General features: G+C 42.5%; 1 protein-coding gene across 7 annotated transcripts in view; it reads right to left on the reverse strand.

Moving 5' to 3' along the window:
- Nucleotides 1-2831: 2831 nt before the first annotated feature.
- Nucleotides 2832-21920, reverse strand: part of wdr17 (WD repeat domain 17) — a 253003-nt gene continuing 233914 nt past the window's right edge. For 6 of the 7 annotated variants that reach the window (XM_087973815.1, XM_043704725.2, XM_043704734.2 and 3 more), the window contains 3 exons: nt 15538-15636; nt 11302-11485; nt 2832-9287 (listed from right to left, as the gene is read on the reverse strand). In XM_087973815.1, coding sequence (XP_087829941.1) covers nt 9168-9287; nt 11302-11485; nt 15538-15636 — 403 coding nt within the window. In that variant the 3' untranslated portion in view covers nt 2832-9167. The remainder of the gene's footprint in view (nt 9288-11301; nt 11486-15537; nt 15637-21920) is intronic. The other variant, XR_006313775.2, reaches the window with a different exon arrangement.

Here is a 21920-nt window from a genome sequence, read left to right on the forward strand (position 1 = left end):
AGATAAGGATGTTGGATCACCTGAAGAAGGACTTATGCCCGAAACATCAATTCTCCTGCTCCTCGCACCACATTTTTCAATCTGGTCTCCAGCATCTGCAGTCCTCACTTTCTCCTGGTGGATCACCTTACCAAACAGTGGTAGCAGATGGAAAATCAGTTATAGGTTCACAGTGACCATTACTGAGATTGGCTTGCAATGTTAGATTTTATTAATCAAATTCAAATTCCACTCACTACAGTGCTGAGTGAAACCATATATGTGAGTTGTATTAAGATTTAATTTTTTTTTCTCTTTTGCATACTTAAAATTAAAAACAGTGGGTAAGTGAAGGGTAGTTTGTTTTCTTTTTAAAACAAGGTTCTTTTTAGAGCTTCATCTTTTGGGCCTTAGAATATAGCTTTTCAGTTTACCCAGCATAGCATGTCAGCAGCAATCAGAGATTTAGGGAACAGTTGACTGTCCTGGGAGAGTCTACCTGCAGAAGGTGTGTTTGAATCTGTCTCATTTTGAACCATTTGGATCAGCTGGAGAAGCAGTTGGAGTCACTGAGAAGCATACAGGAAACACAGAGTGTGATGCTTAATAGATTTATAGAGGTGGTTTCACTTCAGTCAGATAAATGGGTGACTCAGGAGAGGTAAGAAGGTAGTTCAGGAGTCTCCTGTGGGTATTTCTCTCTCAAACAGAAAACCTGAGGGGGTAGTCTCTCTGAGGAAAAAAGACCTGGCAGCCAGATCTTGGACACCAAGAATCAATCTTATGTTGAGCAGGGATTGTCAAGATTCAAAAGAGTAATTGTTATATGGGACTGTCCTGTCAGGGGCACAGACATAACCAAAAAGATTGATGAAGGCAGAGTGATAGATACGTGGACTTTAGTGAAGCCTTTAACAAGGTTCTGCATGGTGGACTAATTAGTAAAGTTAGATCATATGGGATTCAGGGAGAGCTTGCCAACTGGATACAAAATTGACTTGATGTGAGGAGACAGAGGGTGATGGTGGAGGTTTGGTTTTTGGAATGGAGGCCTGTGACCAATGGTCTTCTGCAGGGATTGGTGCTGTGTTCACTTTTGTTTGTCAATTATATAATGATTTGGATGAGAAATTTGGAAGCATGGTTGGTAGGTTTGCAGAAGACACCAAAATTGGTGGTATAGTTGACAAGTAAGAAGGTTATCTAAGCTTACAAAGGGATCTTGATAAATTGGGCCAATGGGCTGAGGAGTGGCAGATAGAGTCTAATTTGGATAAATGTGAGATATTGCATTTTGGTAAAAAAAAGAGTAGGACGTGAACAGTTAATGGCAGGGCCCTTAGTACTGTTGTTGAACAGAGAGACCAAAAGTTTCAGATACATAGTTCTTTGAAAGTTGCTTCACACATAGACAGGGTAGTTAAGAAGGTGCCTTCATTGCTCAGACTATTGAGTATAGAAGTTGGGATGTCATGTTGAGGTTATACAGGACATTGGTGAAGCCACCTTTGGAGTACTGTGCACTCTGGTCACCCTGTTGTAGGAAGGATATTATTAAGATTAGATTAGATTAGATTAGATTAGATTGCATTACAGTGTGGAAACAGGCCCTTCAGCCCAACAAGTCCACACCGACCCGCCGAAGCGTAACCCACCCATACCCCTACATATACCCCTTACCTAACACTATGGGCAATTTAGCATAGCCAATTCACCTGACCTGCACATCTTTGGACTGTGGGAGGAAACCAGAGCACCCCGAGGAAACCCACGCAGACACGGGAGAACGTGCAAACTCCACACAGTCAGCCGCCTGAGGCGGGAATTGAACCCGGGTCTCTTGCACTGTGAAGCAGCAGTGCTAACCACTGTGCCACCGTGCCGCCCACAAAGTTTCAGAAAAGATTGTTGCTGGGACTGGAGGGTTTGAGTTATACGTCGAAAAGTGTGGCGCTGGAAAAGCACAGCATGTCAGGCAGCATCCGAGGAGCTGGAGAGTCGGACATAAGCTCTTCATCAGAAATGCCCGATTATGCCCAAAACATTTTTTTTTGTAAAAGAGGTATCCTTGGTTTGTTTAGATAGTCAAACCCAAATATTTGTTTGTTTCCTTGATATGCTACTGTATAAAACTTGAACTGCATTTGTGACTTTATACACATATCAAGTTTTTTATAAATGAAGTATATTTTTGAAATTTAAAAAAATGATAGTGACATTGTTGCTATGCTACTGTCATCCCAATGACTGCCCATTAAAAGCCTTTCCTTCTGTATCTGAGTCCCCTCAAAATCGATAACCTTTCATCACACTGTGAACCAACATCACAAAAACAAATGATCTGGTCATTATCATATGTGTGTTTTTGGGGCCATTTCAGTGCGCAAATTGGCTGCTACCTTTCCTATATTTCAATAGTGATCACACTTCAAAAGAGCCTCACTGCTGTTATGTTCTTTAGAATATCCAGAGATTGTGGACAAAAAACTTACTTTTATATACCTTACCTTTATCTGGGCAGCTCACTCACTTTAACAAAGACTGAATGTCATTTATTCAGCAGACCGCACATGTAAATGTGACTGCCCCACTGCAGTTTCTAATAGTACCATTGGTTTCCATGTTCCTGTGGACAGGAAACTTCATTTGAAGGTGTGTTGCTCTTCAAAAAATACTAATGGATTAACATGCGCAGCAAAGGAAGTATTAAACCATCGCCTTTTAATATTTGTAACTGCGTCTTTTTAAAGTTTGCTTATTTTACAGTTTTGGTTTTTTCTTTACGATTTGCTGTTTTTTAAAACTATTCCTTCTGAGAAAATGTCCTTTATTTAATGAAGCAGCAGTTGTGTTCTGAAATGAGTTTATTATACAACACACAAACCAAATTAAGTACAGCATCTCATATTCTTAATTTACATAGAAGACAGATTTGGTTGTAAAATAGCACATTAGTACAAAGACATTTAGACTCAAGAAACAATCACTGGGACTTGAACCAATCTGGTGCAACATTACATCGTTTCAATAAAATATGATTCTGTAAGATCACATTAACTTAACACAATGACATTTCAACACTATGATTGTACCTTTCAAAAGGGATTATCAACACTTGCAAATAAGAATACAAATACTTGCAAGCAACTTTTTCTTGATGCTCAAAGTCTTTACCAAGACTTGAAGTGGCTTGGAGAAAAATTAGACCAATAATAATCAATGCACCATGAAATTATATGAATCAGATGATTAATATTGATGAGACCATTTGTCTGCATGTGGCATGGTGGGGGGTGGGAGGTGGCAACTTATAATAAATACCTTTAAACCTTTCAATGACATTTTGTGTAATTGCATACCATGTAATTTACACTTGGCTTGAAAGTAGTCCAGAATGATATTAGTGTGGTACTAGAATCATCTCACTAGAGATATCTTTGTTATAATAAAACAGCAAGTGCTGGAAAAAACTCTAGCGATCTGGAAAGTAATACAGAATGGACTACCTGATTCTGGTGCTAAATTAGACATACCACAGAACCAGAGTACTGAGTGCCATGTTTCTCTCTTTCTTTACCTCTTCTCCATTCTCTGTACGCAGAAATGTGATAACAGCAGACAACACAGGGTGGCACGGTGGCTCAGTGATTAGCACTGCTGCCTCACAACGCCAGGGATCTGGGTTTGATTCCTGCCTCGGGTGACTGTGTGGAGTTTGCATATTCTCCCCATTTCTGCGTGGGTTTCCTCCCACAATCCAAAGATGTGCAGGTCAGATGAATTGGCCATGCTAAATTGCCCATAATGGTAGTTGCATTAGTCAGGGGTAAATGTAGGGGAATGGGTCTGGGTGGCTAACTCTTTGGAGGGTCAGTGTGGACTTGTTTCCCATACTGTAGGGAATCCAATCTAAACCATATGAGATGAAAAAAATAAAGTAATCCTGCAGTCTCCTTTCCTTTCAGAAAGCTTGGACAATCTACCTGTTTAATTTGTTAATCCCCAAGACTTAATAAAAAGCAAAATATCAATCTAACCTTAGTTGCCATCTGTGATCAATTGTCTTTCTTGCTGTGATATTTCCATGTAGTCTCTGCAACATGATCACAGCATACAATCATCACCATGTGCATTTGCCCAAATGACTCATAATCCTGATTTTACATACTTGTCTTGTTCTTTGCTAAAGGTCAGAGTCCATTTAGCCAAGACTGCACTGACTACAAATGAAATGTTTTATATATATATATATCCCATCTGGAATAAACAAAGCTGCCTGCACTGAAATTTTTATCTGAAGACACCAAAACCAGGCAACTGAGTCAGTGTTGAGAAATTCACATCTCCTGTTTAATTTGCGTGACTATGGTCGTTTCACATGGGAGATGAGAAGGTTCGCTGCCAGTTAGCTAGCTTGAAAAGATGGAGCTTGACTCTAGAATACACAAAAATCTATATTTCAGAAGTTGCTTTTGAGCAGCATAGCAGAGGGAAGGAACGGTGAATTTGTGACAACAAGAACTGAAACTTGCTAATCCTCCTGTCTGTTTCTCAAGTCGTCTCAGAGTAAGTGCCTGGTGAGAAAGCAGATTGGAACACAGCCAAGAACCCAAAGGTATCTACAGATTCCATTCCTGCTGAGGATACAAGTCAACCATTAAACACCCGTTACCTCAGGTTAAGAACTTAATACATATATGACTGGAAGAACTATTTAACTGAATTACGTTTTCTTTTCTTTGTCTGTACCAGAACTCTTGCTTGTAAACTTATTACGTGTGTGTGTTCGATATTGCATTTTTATCATTATTTTCTCAGGTTCCATAGATAAAATTTGTATTTTACTCAAAAAATCCTTGGCAATTAGCTCTTTTATTTTCTAGTGAGCTACATCTTATTTGAACTTCAATAGCTGTGTTCTAAAAAGAAATAAATATTTTTTGTTACAATTATATGGGAGGCGGTTCATAAGTAGGGAGATGGTGTTATATGGTTTTAACACCAAGCAGTGATGAACAATGTTTTAATTGTAATTAGTAGAGTCCTTTTTAAATGCCTGCAATTGGGGGCAATTCCACTAAATTTCTAATGATTAAGACAGTTTTCTTCAAAAAACAACGCAAATCTAAGAACTAGAGAAGAAAGCAGTTTAGTCCATTAGACCATTCCAATGGTCATTGGTCTCTTAAGCCAGCTTTTTGAATGTAGGTTTAAAAGGACATCCCTTCCAGGCATTTTCTGTAACCTAAAATAAAATAAAATAAAATATTCCCAATAAAAAGGAAAGGGAATCATAATTCCTTATTTATTAAAAATCACTCTTGAAATTGCTGGGGCAGCCTTTTGTCCAGTAGTAAATATGATGAGCAAGGAATTAGTAGGGAGCTGGACACTTGATGATCGCCACATTAGTAACGAAGTTTTTCCTTCCTTCACCAAAAGCCTTTCAGAAGACCCCAAGTACTGTCATAGCTGCTGCAAATGTGGTTCCTTGTGGTCAAGCCATTCAAAAGTGATCACAGTCAAGTATAACTCCAGCAACCAGTGTGCCAGATTTGACCTTGATTTCCCTAGATCAAGAAATAGGCCCCTGTAAAGAAAATTCTTAAGATTTTAAAGAATCTCAACAATTTGGAGGATCTGGTCTCTCTAGAGACTGTGAGGGGGCTCTCTAATGATCATTGTCCCCCTTAATTTCTGTTCCATCAAGAAAAAATGTTTATGTGTGATTGTGGGGATATTGAATCCTCTCAGGAACCCTCTAATATACCTGTCTGATGTTGTACATGACATGAGAACTCAAGGTTCTGGATTAGTGGTGCTGGAAGAGCACAGCAGTTCAGGCAGCATCCAAGGAGCTTCGAAATTGACGTTTTGGGCAAAAGCTCTTCATCAGGAATAAAGGCTTAAGCAAAGATTTTTTCCTTTGCTCTGTACCTGCAAACGTCTTCCCTGTTCCATTTGGTCGGAACACCACAAAAAAACAGTATCCTTTTGGTCTGTTATATTGAACAAAAGAAACTATAAATGATCAATTCTAAATAGTTCCAAAAATGAAATGAATCTTGTCACAAAAATTACACAATAGCACAGACACGGATGAATGTTTCATGCTTTGCCTGCCATTCCTGTATATCTATGATATTAGGAGGGGAGTTGCACCATTTGTTTTGAACTGGTGAACTAATATATAGTTTTCATAGCATTTACAGCACAGAAACAGCTCAGTTAGTTTGTTTGAATGTTTATGCTTTACATGAGCCTCCTTCCATTTTATTAAATCCTTCCATCCCTTTCTCCCTCATGTACTCATCGAATTCCATCCCCTGTTAAACATACCTATTGTTTGATGGGGTGGTGTTGTGCTGCAGTGGTAGTTATCCCCTATTGTTTGATTAGGAGGTGATGTAGTGCAGTGATAGTTATCCCAGCTGTTGGGTCACCAGTTCAGGGTTCCATACCCCGCCAGAGCTGATGTGTTTGTGATATGGTTCCCTCGGCTGATCAACCTGCAAATCTTTCCATTGCATCCCTGCTACTTTCCACAGGGAAATAAATGAGTGTGAAGATATGCAAAGAAGAACCTAAATGACTCCATGTGTAAACAAATTCTGTATACTGAATGTTCTGGGTAAAGATGTGTTTTCTGATTTCTTTCTTTGATTTATAAGCAACTATTAGTGGTTAGCACAGCTGCTTTCAGTGCCAGGGATCTGGGTTCAATACCAGCCTCGAGTGACTGTGTGTGGAGTTAACATGTTCTCCGTGCGTCTGCATGGGTTTGCTCTGAGTGCTCCGGGTTCTTCCCACAGGGCAAAGGTATGCAGGTTAGCCACACTTAATTGCCCATTGTGTCCAGGGATGTGCGGGCTGGCTGGGTTAGGCATGGAACATACAGGGTTACAGGGATATAGTAGAGGGTGGGTCTGGGTGGGATACTCTTGGGAGAGTCGGTGCAGAGTCGATGGGCCGAATGACTTCTTTCTGCAATCTAGGGATTATATGATTGATAGGCTGTACATTTGAGCTGTTAAGCGGAAGCATCTTTTCTGTACCTACCCTGAACTCCTTTTGTGGCCTTAAAGACCACTATCTGGTGCCTAATCAGCCTTATCTACAGGGAACAAAAATCCCCGTCTGCACAATTGTTCCTGATAGTTAGAGTTTGTAGTTCTGGTCCCATCCATCCAAATTTCTTAAACTTGAATATATTAAAAAAAACATATTGTTTTTATGATATAGAAACCAGTATTGTACATAATGTTTGATGTGTGATCTAACCGAGAGTTGATAAAATTTTAAAGTAAATTCTTTGCTTTTTGAATCTGGTCTTCTAAACGGGCCCTAGTGGGTTTGTTTCGTTTTCTTTATGGCCTTGTTAGTTTATGTTGGGAAATGAATTGCAAATGATGCCCCTCAGGCTCCTTTGCTCACCTACCCCTTTGTGGTCAGACAGGAAGTCTTGTGGTTCAGGAAGTAGAGGCACTGACTCTAAAGCTAGAAACTCTGGGTTCAGGTTCCAGTCCGGGACTTGTCGTCCACAGAGGGAGTGCTCTGAGGCCGTTCAACAAATTGATAGCTAGCCTACTAATTCATTCAAGGCTTCCCATTATTTCGCAAGAGGGAAGAAGGAAATGTGCATGAAGATACAAAATAAATAACAATTTGGGGAGGATTGAGGGGGTAATTACAGATGAACACCATATATGTGTGCACATATTTGTCCCTATATCCCCACTGATTTGAACCCAGAAGGCCAGTAATCTGGAGCGATGATTGAATGATCCATTGTTCCCAGTGCTATGGTGCCCAAGATAGAAGATATTTCAAGTTAACTTTCATTCACTCATTGTTCTTAATAGATGAAAGTAATTGAGTGTGACTCCAACCATGAAATTACTCTTGGATTTGCACTTCCACCAATTAATTAATGACTGGATTAACTAATTAATTAATTAGGGTGGCATTCAATTTTGAGGGCTTGTGTCAGTAAATGTTACTCAGAATGGCAGGGAAGGTTAAATGCAACTGTAAAACAAAAAAAAAGCCATTTTAAAGAAGGAAATGGATATATTTCACCTATACTAAGGCACGGCTCCCATACATTACTTCACTAACTTTTAAAAGACAAACAATATCATACCAGGAGACACAGTCAGTTCAGGTCTTTGTAAAACGAATCACTGTGATATAATTGCAAAGTTACTCTATTGAGATGTAGAAAGACAGTTATTTCCCTAGTGTGAACTGCACTTTGCAGTTATTTTAAAAAAATAAATCTGCTGATGTAAACTTAAAGATTGAAGAGGTATTTGGCAATGGACTGTTCTGGTGTTTTCAATAAAGATGTGTTGCACTTTCTGCAGTTTAATTAATTCAGCATAATTTGGGATCATGCTGATTTAACAACATTTATAATACTTAGTTTATAAAAAGTCTGTAATAATAAAGCTTTTCTTCCCATTTTGGTGTGTGTGTGTCTGTGTGTGATGTTAAGTAGCACATAGCAAAATCTTTCAAAATTTGCCTTATAAGATCTAAATGATTCTGCAATTTTAAACCTTTATCACTGGCTGGCTGATCAAGAGCTGTTGAGTAGCATTCCTATATTGGCTGTTAAAAGCTGACGAAACAATCAGACATCATATTTGCAAGTGAGCGTTAGTTATTTTGTGAACTATGTCAGTGATCACCATGCATCTTTTTATTTCCACCAACTACTGGAGGATAAAATATCTGCAACTGTTTCCAGAATTGGATCATTCCCTTTTGCAGGTGAAGGAATGCTGTGAGGTGTTGAAATTGCAAGAGATGAGAGAAGGTACAAAGAGCTCAATCTGGATTTTGTTTGCTGAAACAGGAGGCGTGTTATTTTGCTAGCTCCTACAGTAACCAGAAATCCTCTCCATTCCAGTGTGTAAAAGAAAAGTCCTTTCCCGTCTCAAGGGAGAATTTATCCTGTCAACTGCTCTATACGTGAATCAACTGCATTTCCCAAAGACAGTCAAGGGAAGGGCAGTTCCTTGTCATTATGCTAATGCAGCTAACGCATTGTAAAATGTACAGTATTACTATGTGATGCCACACTCCAGTCATTCAGGCTCTGAAGTCAGTACAGCACCAACCTTAGCAACTGTCACCCATGTGAAAGTACTAAAAAAGGTAATCTCTTCACATTCATACTCCGATCAGAATGGATTCAGGCGCATTCCTGTCCCTAAGGGGGAGAATGGGTTGACCTTGGCCCACATTAATGCATCGTTCAGAGAGATCGCTGATCTTCCATCCTCAAGGAAATACACTGGTCCCTAAAGGAAAAATTAAAATCAAAATGATTAACCATTCCATTATTGCATTTTCCTTTCATTTTCATAGAATCCTCACAGTTTGGGGACAGGCCATTCGGCCCAATGAGTCCACACCAAACCTCCAAAGAGCATCCCAATCAGACCCATCCCCCTACCCTATAATTCCAATGACTAGCACACCTAACTTACACATTCCCAAACATTATGGGCAATTTAGCATGGCCGATCCACTTAAGTTACACATTTTGGACTGTGAAAGGAAGCTACAGCACTCAGAGGAAACCCATGCAGATACGGGGTGAATGTGCAAACTCCACACAGACGTCACCCAAGGGTGGAATCAAACCCAGGTCCCTTGCACTGTAAGGCAGCAGTGCTAACCACTGAGCCACCATACCATCCACGATTTCACAGTGCTCACAAATTGTAAAATTGTATTATGTTAACATTTTTCTGTATTTGGAGCATGCGCATATTATGACATAAATTAAGATCAAAATGTAATTCCTAAGATCTAAATAGTGCTATTATTCTAATGCTTTGATTCAAGCCAGTTGATGAATAGTTAAATCGTTCGCATCAGTTTTTCTTCTCTTCGTATCTCTCTATCCAGTGGCTAATATTTAATTACTTATCAACATTACTATTAGACAATCTAGTGTAGCTGCTGTTAACTAGACCTTGGCATGTTTCTCTGAATTACCATGGTTCCAACCTTTCCATGAGCAGAGAAGCTCTCTGGAACATGCTGAGGTCATGTACCTACATGCAGGTTGCTTCTTTCTGGGCTAATCCTGTCAGACACCTCCATTATCTTCTGTTCTCTTGCACAACGGTGTCTCACTCATTATCACTTACACTCCACATTTCATTGATTCCTGGGATGTGGGCAACATTGGCAAAGCCAACATTTATTATTATCCCTAACTATCCTTGAACTGTCCATGTCGGAGAACAGTCAACTGCATTTCAAACTGGATTCAGTAGGCTAGACTAGGTAAGGACGACAAATTTCCTTTCCTAAAGGGGTATTCTGAACCAGGTGGACTTTTATAACAGTCAAAATGATTGCCAATAGGCTAGCTTTTCAGAATCTTTTACGTTTCACTTAGGTCTCTTCTCATTCTTCTAAACTCCAAAGAATACAACTCCAAACGACTCAGCATCTCATAAGAAAATCCCCTCATACCTGCTATCATCCTAGTGAACCTTTTCTGGACTGCCTCTACGACCAGTATATCTTTCCTTAGATAAAGAAACCGAAACTGTTCACATACATGTGAGGTTCATAAACACTGGCATTTATACACTTGCATTGGAGAAAGGACACTCAAGGTTCACAAATATAGGATGAGAGGGTTGTCCTATCAAAAAAGGCTAATTAAAATGAGCCTAAATTCTCTAGAGTTTAGAAGATAAATAACTTCCTTGAAACGTACTGAATTTTGAGGAGGCATTTCAGGATAGGTGCTGAGAGCCTACCTTCTCCTGGCTAGGCTGTCGAGCAATCAGGGGCATAGTCTCAGGCGAAGGGGACTGAGATGAATAGAAAGTTCTTCATTTGTAGGATTGTGAAACCTTGGAATGCTGTGTTATAGAGGGCAATGCATGATCCATCACTGGATACATTTAACACTGTGAGAGCCAAATATTTAGTCTCTCAGGAAGCCAAGGGATATGGGGAATGGCCATTAAAGTGGAGTTGAAACCGAAGATAAGCTGCAATTACATTGATCAGCAGAGAGTGGTTGTATGGTCAACTCCTGCTCATATTCATTATCTTCTTAAGTAGAGGGAAGGATGGCCGATTTCTAAGCTTTTTTATGTATATTTATGAAGTTCTTTATCTATCAACTAGCCAAATTAAATACTTGTTGAAGGACTCTGTTATAATACAAGTTTAAATAGATGATTATCAGTACAAATTATACAAATAAACTTGGTATTACATCAATTGAAAGTTAATTTCAACTGCTGCGTCCAATAAATTTAAAAATAAACATGCTCTGCTTACCTGTATCCGTAAGCCTGTGAGGCAGGAGGTATGGACATCTGAGTGACTGGGAAGATTAGAACCTGTGACATAATCAGGACCAATCAGTCCTTTGATGGGTTCCTCCTTAATCCTTTTTAGCAAAATGCTGTACACTTCTCTTTGAGATTCAGAAGGAGGTGTATAAGGCAAGTCCTCAAGTGACCTGACAGAATTTGGAAAGCAACTCATATGAGACATGTGTTTTGAAGGACTGCAATAAACAATGTTGATTCAAATTATTTATCAGCTTTACAACCAACAGTGGGAGGGCAATCGATAGATAACTTAGAACGCATTTGAAAAAAGAATAACACTGATGCAGTCATCATTCTCACTGCTATGATACAATGTCATTAGAATTTAGATTGCCATCAGGTGAAAGAAACATTTACAGGTATTTTCTAACCAATATTTTCTCACACACACCTCTGGAGTAAATAGGATTGAACCTGGGTCTCCCTGGTTCAGAGGTACACCACCACTGTGGCACAAAAGCCTGGCAAAACAGGTTTACATGAGGTTCAGATATTCAGCTAATGTAATGGGTGTTAATTCAGTTTGAGGGGTGCACATATTTGGTACTGAGGTAAGGTGGGGGGAGGGGAAATGAGAAAACTGGTGAAGTCCACATTGATGCCCTGGGATTGAAGTGTTCTGAGGCGGAAGATAAGGCGTTTTTCCTCCAGGCGTCGGGTGGTGAGGGAGCGGCGGTGGAAGAGGCCAAGGACCTGCACGTCCTCGGCAGAGTGGGAGGGGGAGTTGAAACGTTGGGCCGCGGGGCGGTGGGGTTGATTGGTGTGGGTGTCCTGGAGATGTTCCCTGAAGCACTCTGCGAGGAGGCGTCCAGTCTCCCCAATGTAGAGGTGACCGCATCGGGAGCAACAGATACGATAAGTGACATTGGTGGATGTGCAGGTGAAACTTTGATGGACGTGGAAGGCTCCTTTGGGGTCTTGGATGGAGGTGAGGGAGGAGGTGTGGGCGCAGGTTTTACAATTCTTGTGGTGGCAGGGGAAGGTGCCAGGATGGGAGGTTGGGTTGTTGGGGGGCGTGAACCTGACCAGGTAGTCTTTGTGGAAAGTGGGAAGGGGTGGGGAGGAAAATATGTCTCTCGTGGTGGGGTCTGTTTGTAGGTGGCGGAAATGTTATGGTTAATGCGAAGGTTGGTAGGGTGCAAAGTGAGGACTGGGGGGTTCTGTCTTTGTTACGGTTGGAGGGGTGGGGTTTGAGGGCGGAAGTGCGGGATGTGGATGAGATGCGTTGGAGGGCATCTTCAACCACGTGAGAAGGGAAATTGCGATCTCTAAAGAAGGAGGCTATCTGGTGTGTTCTGTGGTGGAACTGGAGCTCCTGGGAGCAGATACAGCAGAGGCGGAGGAATGTAGACTTCACCAGTTTCCTCATTTCCCCTTCCCCCTTACCTCATTTCCAACCTTCCAGCTCAGCACCATCCTCATGACCTGTCCTACCTGCCAATCTCCCTTCCCACCTATCTGCTCCACCCTCCCCTCTGACCTATCACCTTCATCCCCACCCCCATTCACCTATTGTACTCTTTGCTACCTTCTCCCCAGCCCCACCCCTCCATTCATCTCTCCACCCTGGAGGCTCCCTGCCTCTATTCCTGATGAAGGGCTTTTTCCCGAAATGTTGATTTTCCTGCTCCTCGGATGCTGCCTGACCTGCTGTGCTTTTCCAGCCCCACTCTGATCTAGACTCTGATCCTGGATTATGTTCAGCGAAAGTATTACAGCAGTTTGCCAGAGGTAGGGGCGCTACTGTCTCTCCCCTTTCATTACTTCGACTATTTCAATGCACTCTCAGCTGTCTTCCACATTCGGCTTCCAGTAAACTGCAGAACATCCAAAACTCTGTGTGGGCCCGAACCTGTACCAAGTCCTGTTCCCATCACCCCTGTGCTCACTGACCTAGATGTCAAACAATGCCTGAATTAAAAAGTCAGAAGTCACATGACACCGGGTCATAGTCCATCAAGTTTATTTGGAGCACTATCCCTTCTTTAGGTGCAGGAGCTGTGATCTGAAAGCTTGTGATTTCAAATAAACCTGCTGCACTATAAGCTAGTGCCGTGTGGATTCTGACTTTGTCCACCCCAGTCCAACACTGACACTTCTCCATGGAATTAAAAACTCCTGTCCTTGATTCCAGGACTTGGGATCTCATCCCTCTGATCCGACCCCGAAACCTCTGAGCTGTCTGGGTTCCTCAAATGCCACCTTCCTGAGCATTCCTGATTCTAACTTCTCCCTGATGGTGGCTGTGCCTCAGTTGACTAGGCCCCCAAACCCCAGGAATCCCTCTCCACACCTCATTGTCTCCACATCAATTTCCATCTTTAAAACGTTCCTTAAAAGTGACATATTTGGCAAAGATTTTGTTCCTCTAGTCCAATTTCGCCTTATGTGGCTCGGAGTCACATTTTGCAGAATCATAGAATTTTATAGTGCGGAAGGAGACCATTTGGCCCATTGCATCTGTACCGGCTTCTGAAAGAGCTACCCAACTAGTCCTAGCTCTATCACTGTAACCCTTTGAATTCATCACTTGCAAATATATGAGCCGTCTTGCTGACAATCTGGAAATTGTGACTCCCTTTCCAATTACCGACATATTAACTATTTTGTTGAATAACATTCCATTAAAGCATCTTGGGGCATTTTATTAAGTTATGCCCATGTTATAAGGAAAGTTGATGTTATTGAATAAAACAGGTGAAAATCTACCTGGGTGGACCTTGCTAGGCCAGTCTTGGATTTACATGAACTGGATTATATTAAACACAACAGATCAAACTGTCTCTCTTCTGTTCAATTTCTGCACCTTCTGGCGTACAATTTACCAAATTAATGATCACGCAGCAAAGAAAAGAATGAATTTTCAAATGGATTTCCCTCCTTCTATCACTGGAATGTCACCAACATATGCAGTCTGACAGCCTCATGGTACATCTCACAAAATGTGGTCAGATTTGGTCAGGTAATTGAGACTATATGATAGAAATACATGACCAATTGAAAATTTTAAATCTGAGGCCGACAGAATTTTTTTTAAGGAAAGGTATTAAAGGAAGTGGATCAAACAAGGAATCAAGCAGATATCTCAACAGTGCAGAAAGAGGCCAGTCAGCCCATCAAGTCCATTCCAACATTCCAAAGAGCATCCCACCCAGACTCAGCCTATTTCCATAACCCTTGATTTCCCATGACTAATCCACGTAACCGACACATCCGTGGACACTAAGGACAATTTCCCACAGCTAATTCACCTCACCTGCACATCTTTGGACTGTGGGAAGAAATCAGTGCAGACATGGGGAGAATGTGCAAACTCCTCACAGACAGTCACCCAAGGGTGGAATTGTAATGAGTCCCCCTGGTGCTGTATGGTGGCAGAGCTAACCACTGAGCCACCATGATCTAATGGAATGGTGAAACGGGCTTGAAGGGCCACATGACCTCCTTCTGTTTCCCACATTCACTCCGTCACCAGCCCAAGTGAATGTTGAAATATTACTGATCCATTAATATTGCTATTAGCACACTTATCTTTCACCTTAGCGTTCCCAGCAAGGTAACACTGTTAGATAGTAAAAAAGAGTTTAATTGGTTTTTGTAGCCCTGGGCTAATTTAACATCTTGGTGTACATCTAGTGGGGTGCGGGGGGGGGGAATCAACTAGATTAGTTGGTAAGATGGCTGGTTTGCATTACAGAGTGATGCCAACAGCCTGGGTTCAATTCCCATACTTGCTGAGATACCACCTTCCCTATCTCATCCCTTGCCTGATATGTGGTGACCCTCTGATTAAACTCACCACTAAATCCCACTGAGTGGGACTATGGTGACTTCACCCTTATTATAGCCAGCAGTCCCACGACTTTAGTGCTCGAAGATAAATGAGGTGTGACTGTTCTACTTGTTGATGCAGTGAGACGTGACCAAGAAGTGTCCTTTCCAATATCCTCCCCCACCTGGTGTCGATAACTACACAGGAATGATGACTTCAGAATTAGTTCCTTCAGTTTAAAACAAAAGACAGAATAAATTCTTAGCTGTGCTCCTGCGATTCTGTCATAACTTCACCATAAAGTTAAGTGTAGCAGCCCAAAGGTGGAAAAACACGGAAGGTATTCGGCGGCCTGTGTCATTAAGGATGCGCAGTGAGTTTGGTTCTCTTGGCTCGTGACATACTCACTTGCTGGCTGACTGAGTGCAGACTCTCCACCCATCCAGCTCGGCCGATAGCTGCTCAATCCGTATCGGGACTGTCACTTCTCTACGCTTCAAGAGCTGGCTGTAACAAAGAGGGCAGACCTTTCAGGCACAACTGGAAATCGCAAAGTGCGAGCAGGGTGTGAGAGTCAAGGCCAGGATTCCTGACTCTAATTGAGCCACCCCTGGCCTCACGTGGAACTTTACAGTTATTCTAAAAATGGCAGAACATTCACTGACCAGCTGACTGCTCAAGTCTCTCAGCTCCAGCGTCACGCTGTTTAAAAGTTGGATCGTTTTAATCTTTTCGAAACTGTGTTCAAGAGTAGGCCATATCAGGGCCATCATTTGCTGTCCTTCTCAAGTAAGCTGTGAGCTGTCTATGTCAAAAGGAACATTAAGAGGTGGCCACTTAGGTCCTGGGGTTTGTGTTGCTGTTCAGTTCGGAATACTCCTTTAACCTCGACACAGAAGAGACCCTTATTTTTACATTCAGCGAAACTTAAAATGCCATGTTAAGAGCTTTATTATATTTACTTTTGAAAATGTGGTAATACAGTCTGTGGTTATCAGGATGAAGCCCACAAGAAATAGGGACAGGAGTAGACTGTTCAGCCCTTCGAGCCTGTTCCGCCATTCAATAGGACCATGTCTGATCAGACATTCCTCACGTCCATTTTCCTACTCTTTCCCCATAATCCTTTATTCTCCAACTGATCAAGAATTCTGCCCCACACCTCCCTGTGGCAAGAAGTTCCAAAGACTCATCCCCCTGAGGGAATGTTAGCCCTTAGTTCAAGGGGAGTTGGAGTATAAGAGTAAGGAAGTCTTACTACTGTACAAGATGCTGGTGAGACCACATGTGAAGTACTGAAAGCAATTTTGATCTCCTTACTGAAGAAAAGGTATCAGTTCATTGGAGACAGTTCAGGGAAGATTCACTGGGATGATCCCTAGTATGGCGGAATTGTCTTAGGAGCAAAGGCTAAATAGGATGGGATTCTATTCATTTGAGTTCAGGTCATCTCATTGACACATATAGGATTCTTAAATGCTGAGTGGATGTTTTCTGTCATGGGAGAGTCTCGGACCTGAGGATAGAATCTTAGAATAAAAGGGCGCCAATTTAAGACTGAGAAGAGGAGGAACTCTCTTGAGTCTTTGGAACTCCTTGCCACAGAGAGCTGTGAGGCAGAATCCTTGTGTATATTTAAGGTTGAGATAGATATTTTCTTGATCAGTTGGGGAATAAAGGGTTAAGGAGAAAGGGCAGGAAAGTGGATGTGAGGAATATTTGATCAGCAAGAATCCTATTGAATGGTTGAGCAGTCATGAAGGGCTGAATGGCCTACTCCTGTTCTCATGTCTTATGGTCTTAACATTTCCCTTTTTAATGAAGTGGAAGTGGACAAATGATGGTTTCCAACCTGATTTGCAAAATGCTGGGCTGCCTCTGCACTAGCATTAAGACAGGAGGTAAAGAAACATAGTTCTCATTGAGAGGTGAAAGCAAATTACCTATTTTTAAATGGTTACAACATAAATGTTGTATTATCATGAACTTCCATTAACCTGAAACATGAACTGATTCTCTCCTTACAATAGGCTGCTGAATGTTGTCCAATATATTCAGTTTATATTTCAGATTTCCAGTCTCGGCAATATTTTCCAATTAACAGAACCTTAGAATCCTCTACCTGGGTGGACAGTGAATGATCAGTTGTTGAGTATCTTCAAAGCTGAACACCCAGAAAATTAAGAACTATGGGGAAAATGCGGCTGCGAACAGCTTGCCAGAACCAAACAGAAAATACTTGAATACCCAATTTCTCAGGTTCTTATAGAACATATAACAGTACAGCACAGAACAGGCCATTCAGCCCACGATGTTGTGCCGACCATTGATCCTCATGTATGCACCCTCAAATTTAAATGTCCCCAATGACCTTGCTTCCACAACTGCTGCTGGCAACGCATTCCATGCTCTCACAACTCTCTGTGTAAAGAACCCACCTCTGACATCCCCTCTATACTTTCCTCCAACCAGCTTAAAACTATGACCCCTTGTGTTAGCCATTTCTGCCCTGGGAAATAGTCTCTGGCTATCGACTCTATCTATGCCTCTCATTATCTTGTATACCTCAATTAGGTCCCTTCTCCTCCTCCTTTTCTCCAATGAAAAATGTCCAAGTTCCATCAACTTCTCTTCATAAGATAAACCCTCCAGTCCAGGCAGCATCCTGGTAAACCTCCTCTGAACCCTCTCCAAAGCATCCACATCTTTCCTATAATAGGGCGACCAGAACTGGACGCAGTATTCCAAGTGCGGTCTAACCAAAGTTTTATAGAGCTGCAACAAGATCTCACGACTCTTAAACTCAATCCCCCTGTTAATGAAAGCCAAAACACCATATGCTTTCTTAACAACCCTGTCCACTTGGGTGGCCATTTTAAGGGATCTATGTACCTGCACACCAAGATCCCTCTGTTCCTCCATACTGCCAAGAATCCTATCCTTAATCCTGTACTCAGCTTTCAAATTCGACCCTCCAAAATGCATCATCTCGCATTTATCCAGGTTGAACTCCATTTGCCATCTCTCAGCCCATCTCTGCATCCCATCAATGTCCCGCTGCAGCCTACATCAGCCCTCTATACTGTCAACGACACCTCCAACCTTTGTGTCGTCTGCAAACTTGCTGACCCATCCTTCAATCCCCTCATCTAAGTCATTAATAAAAATTACAAACAGTAGAGGCCCAAGGACAGAGCTCTGTGAACACCACTCACCACTAACTTCCAGGCAGAATATTTTCCTTCTACTACCACTCGCTGTCTTCTGTTGGCCAGCCAATTCTGTATCCAGACAGCTAAGTTCCCCTGTATTCCATTCCTCCTCACCTTCTGAATGAGCCTACCATGGGGAACCTTATCAAATGCCTTGCTGAAGTCCATATATACCACATCCACAGCTCGACCCTCAGCAACTTTTCTAGTCACATCTTCAAAGAACTCGATAAGGTTTGTGAGGCATGACTTGCCCCTCATAAAGCCGTGTTGACTGCATTTAATCAAGCCATGCTCTTCCAGATGGTCATAAATCCTATCCCTCCGAATCCTTTCTAACACCTTGCAGACGACAGGCGTGAGACTTACTGGTCTGTAATTGCCAGGGATTTCCCTATTTCCTTTCTTGAAGAGAGGAATTACATTTGCCTCTCTCCAGTCCTCAGGTACGACTCCAGTGGAGAGCGAGGATGCAAAGATCTTTTCAAGTGGCGAAGCAATTGCATTTCTCGTTTCCCAAAGCAGCTGAGGACAAATCTGGTCTGGGACTGGCGACTTGTCAATCTTAATGTTTGACAAAATTTTACATCAGCTTCCTCTATCTCTATCCATTCCAGCATGCACACCTGCTCTTCAAAGGTTTCATTCACTACAAAGTTCGTTTCTTTCGTAAAGACAGAAGCAAAAAACTCATTTAGGGCTTCCCCTACCTCCTCAGACTCCACACACAAATTCCCTATGCTATCCCTGATCGGCCCTACTCTTTCTTTGACCATTCTCTTATTCCTCACATAAGTGTAAAATGCCTTTGTGTTCTCCCTAATCTGTTCTGCCAAGCCTTTCTCGTGCCCCCTCCTGGCTCTCCTCAGACCATTTTTGAGCTCCTTCCTCGCCTGCCTGTAATCCTCTAGAGCTGAGCCGGGCCCTAGCTTCCTCCACCTTATGTAAGCTACCTTCTTTCTTTTGACGAGAAGCTCCACCGCTCTCGTCATCCAAGGCTCCTTTATCTTACCCCTTCTTGCCCGTCTCAGAGGGACATATTTATTCATAACTCGCAACAATTGTTCCTTAAACAGTCTCCACATGTCTATAGTGCCTTTACCATGGAACAATTGCTCCCAGTCCATGCTTCCTAACTCATGTCTAATCGCATCATGGTTTCAACTTCCCCAATTAAATATCCTCCCATTTTGCCTCATCCTCTCCTTCTCCATAGCTATGTAGAATGTGAGGCAGTTGTGGTCACTATCACTAAAATGCTCTCCCACCACAAGATCTGATACCTGCCCCGGCTCGTTTCTGAGCACCAAGTCTAGAATGGCCTCTCCCCTCGTCGGCCTGTCAACGTACTGAGTTAGGAAACCCTCCTGAACATACCTTACAAAAACAGCTCCATTCAAATCTTCTGCTCGAAGGAGGTTCCAATCAATATTGGGAAAGTTAAAGTCACCCATTACAACAACCCTACTACGTCCACACTTTTCCAAAATCTGCCGACCTATGCTTTCTTCCATCTCCCTGCTGCTATTGGGGGGCCTGTAATAAACCCCTAATGAGGTGACTGCTCCCTTGCTGGTCCTAATTTCCACCATACTGACTCGGTAGGCAGATCTTCCTCAACAATGGAAGCTTCTGTAGCTGTGATATCCTCTCTGATTAATAGTGCTACACCCCCTCCTCTTTGTCCCCCCTCCCTATTCTTTTTAAATGTTCTAAACTCTGGAACATCCAGCAACCATTCCTGCCCCTGAGAAACCCATGTCTCTTTTATGGCCACAACAGCATTGCAACAGGAACTGATCCATGCTCTAAGTTCATCACTTTTATTCCTGATACTCCTTGCGTTAAAGCAAACACACTTTAACTGATCCCTTGGTTCCTTCCCAGGAAAATCCTTCCCACTGGCTGGTCTACCTCTTGCTATTGCCTCATCTGCATCAACTCTCATCTCCGGTATACAGCTCAGGTTCCCACCCCCCTGCCATACTAGTTTAAACCCTCTTGAACTACTTGAGCAAACCTTCCACCCAGGACATTGGTCCCCTTCAGATGCAACCCGTCGTTCATGTACAGGTCCCACCTTCCCCAGAAGGCATCCCAATTATCTACATATCTGAAGCCCTCCCTCCTACACCAGCTGCACAGCCACGTGTTAAGCTGCACCCGCTCCCTGTTCCTCGCCTCACTATCTCGTGGCACCGGTAGTAAACTAGAGAACACTACTCTGTTCATCCTGCTTTGTAGTTTCCATCCTAACTCCCTAAAATCACTTTTTATATCCTCAATCCTTTTCCTGGCTATATCATTAGTGCCAATATGTAACAAGATTTCTGGCTGTTCTCCCTCCCCTTTTAGAACCTTATATACCCGATCGGAGACGTCCCGGACCCTGGCACCAGGGAGGCAACATACCTTCCGGGAAACCCGATCCTGACCACAGAATCTCCTGTCGATTCCCCTAGCTATCGAGTCCCCTACCACGAGTACTTTTCCATTCTGCCCCCTTCCCTTCTTTGCCACAGTGTCAGGCTCAGTGCCAGAGATCTGGCTACAATGGCTTTCCTCTGGTAGGTCATCCCCCCCAGCAGTATCCAAAACGGTATACTTGTTGCTGAGGGGAATGTCCACAGGGGATCTCTGCACTGTCTGTCTGTCACCTTTCCTCCCCCTAACTGTAACGCATCTATCCTTGTCCTGAGCCTGAGGAGTGACCAACTCCCGGTAACTCCTCTCAATTACCTCCTCAGCCTCCCGAATGATCTGTAGTTCATCCAGCTCCAGCTCCAATTCCCTAACACGGTTTTCAAGGAGCTGGAGTTGGGTGCACTTCCCGCAGATGTAGCCAGCGGAGATGTGTGCCATGTCTCCCACCTGCCACATTCTGCAGGAGGAGCAAGCAACTGCCCTAGCATCCATACCCCACTTATCTGAACATAATATAATTTAAATTCATATAATTTAAATTTCCACTGTTAATTCTTGCAGCTTCTTTCCTAATAGCTTTTTTTTTACTTCTCCCTGTGATCTACTTAAAGAGTTATCTTCAATGCAAAATGCTACTTTAAGAAATACTGGCTACAACCTTTCTCCACCATTTGAGCCCCAAATTTGAGCCATAATTTCCTCTCCTGGAAAGGCAGTCCCTCCTACTCAGGGACACTGAGCCACAGATATCCTCAACCAGGAAGTTGATCCGTGCCCATTGGAGATATTGGAGATGAGGAGATCACAACACTGGCCCACTCCAGTTGGCAGGGGTGGGGAAAACGGCCCCTTTCTTGGCAGGGACTCCCACATAGGAATTTTAATGGGAGGTACACAATAAGTGCAGTCACATTAATTAAAAGGCTCAACAGTCTTTACTTAAATGAGTTCTTAGGGGGCGTGAGGGGTTAAGATCTGTGAAAGGTTGTTCCAGTCCTTAATTTGTTTTGGGAAAGAGGAGATAGAAGACGGAGCTTGTTGGGGTATGGACAGTTGTTGTTAGTCATGAACTCTTTGAGCTTGCTCTCCTTTGGCCTTCCTGTTGAGCTTAGAAAGATTCAATAGTTTCTTTAGGGAAGCTCAAAAACCTGTGCG

The sequence above is a fragment of the Chiloscyllium plagiosum genome, unplaced genomic scaffold, assembly GCF_037043375.1.
Source record: "Chiloscyllium plagiosum isolate Xiang-an unplaced genomic scaffold, Cpla_swu_hap1 HiC_scaffold_2, whole genome shotgun sequence".
Classification (NCBI taxonomy): Eukaryota; Metazoa; Chordata; class Chondrichthyes; order Orectolobiformes; family Hemiscylliidae; genus Chiloscyllium; species Chiloscyllium plagiosum.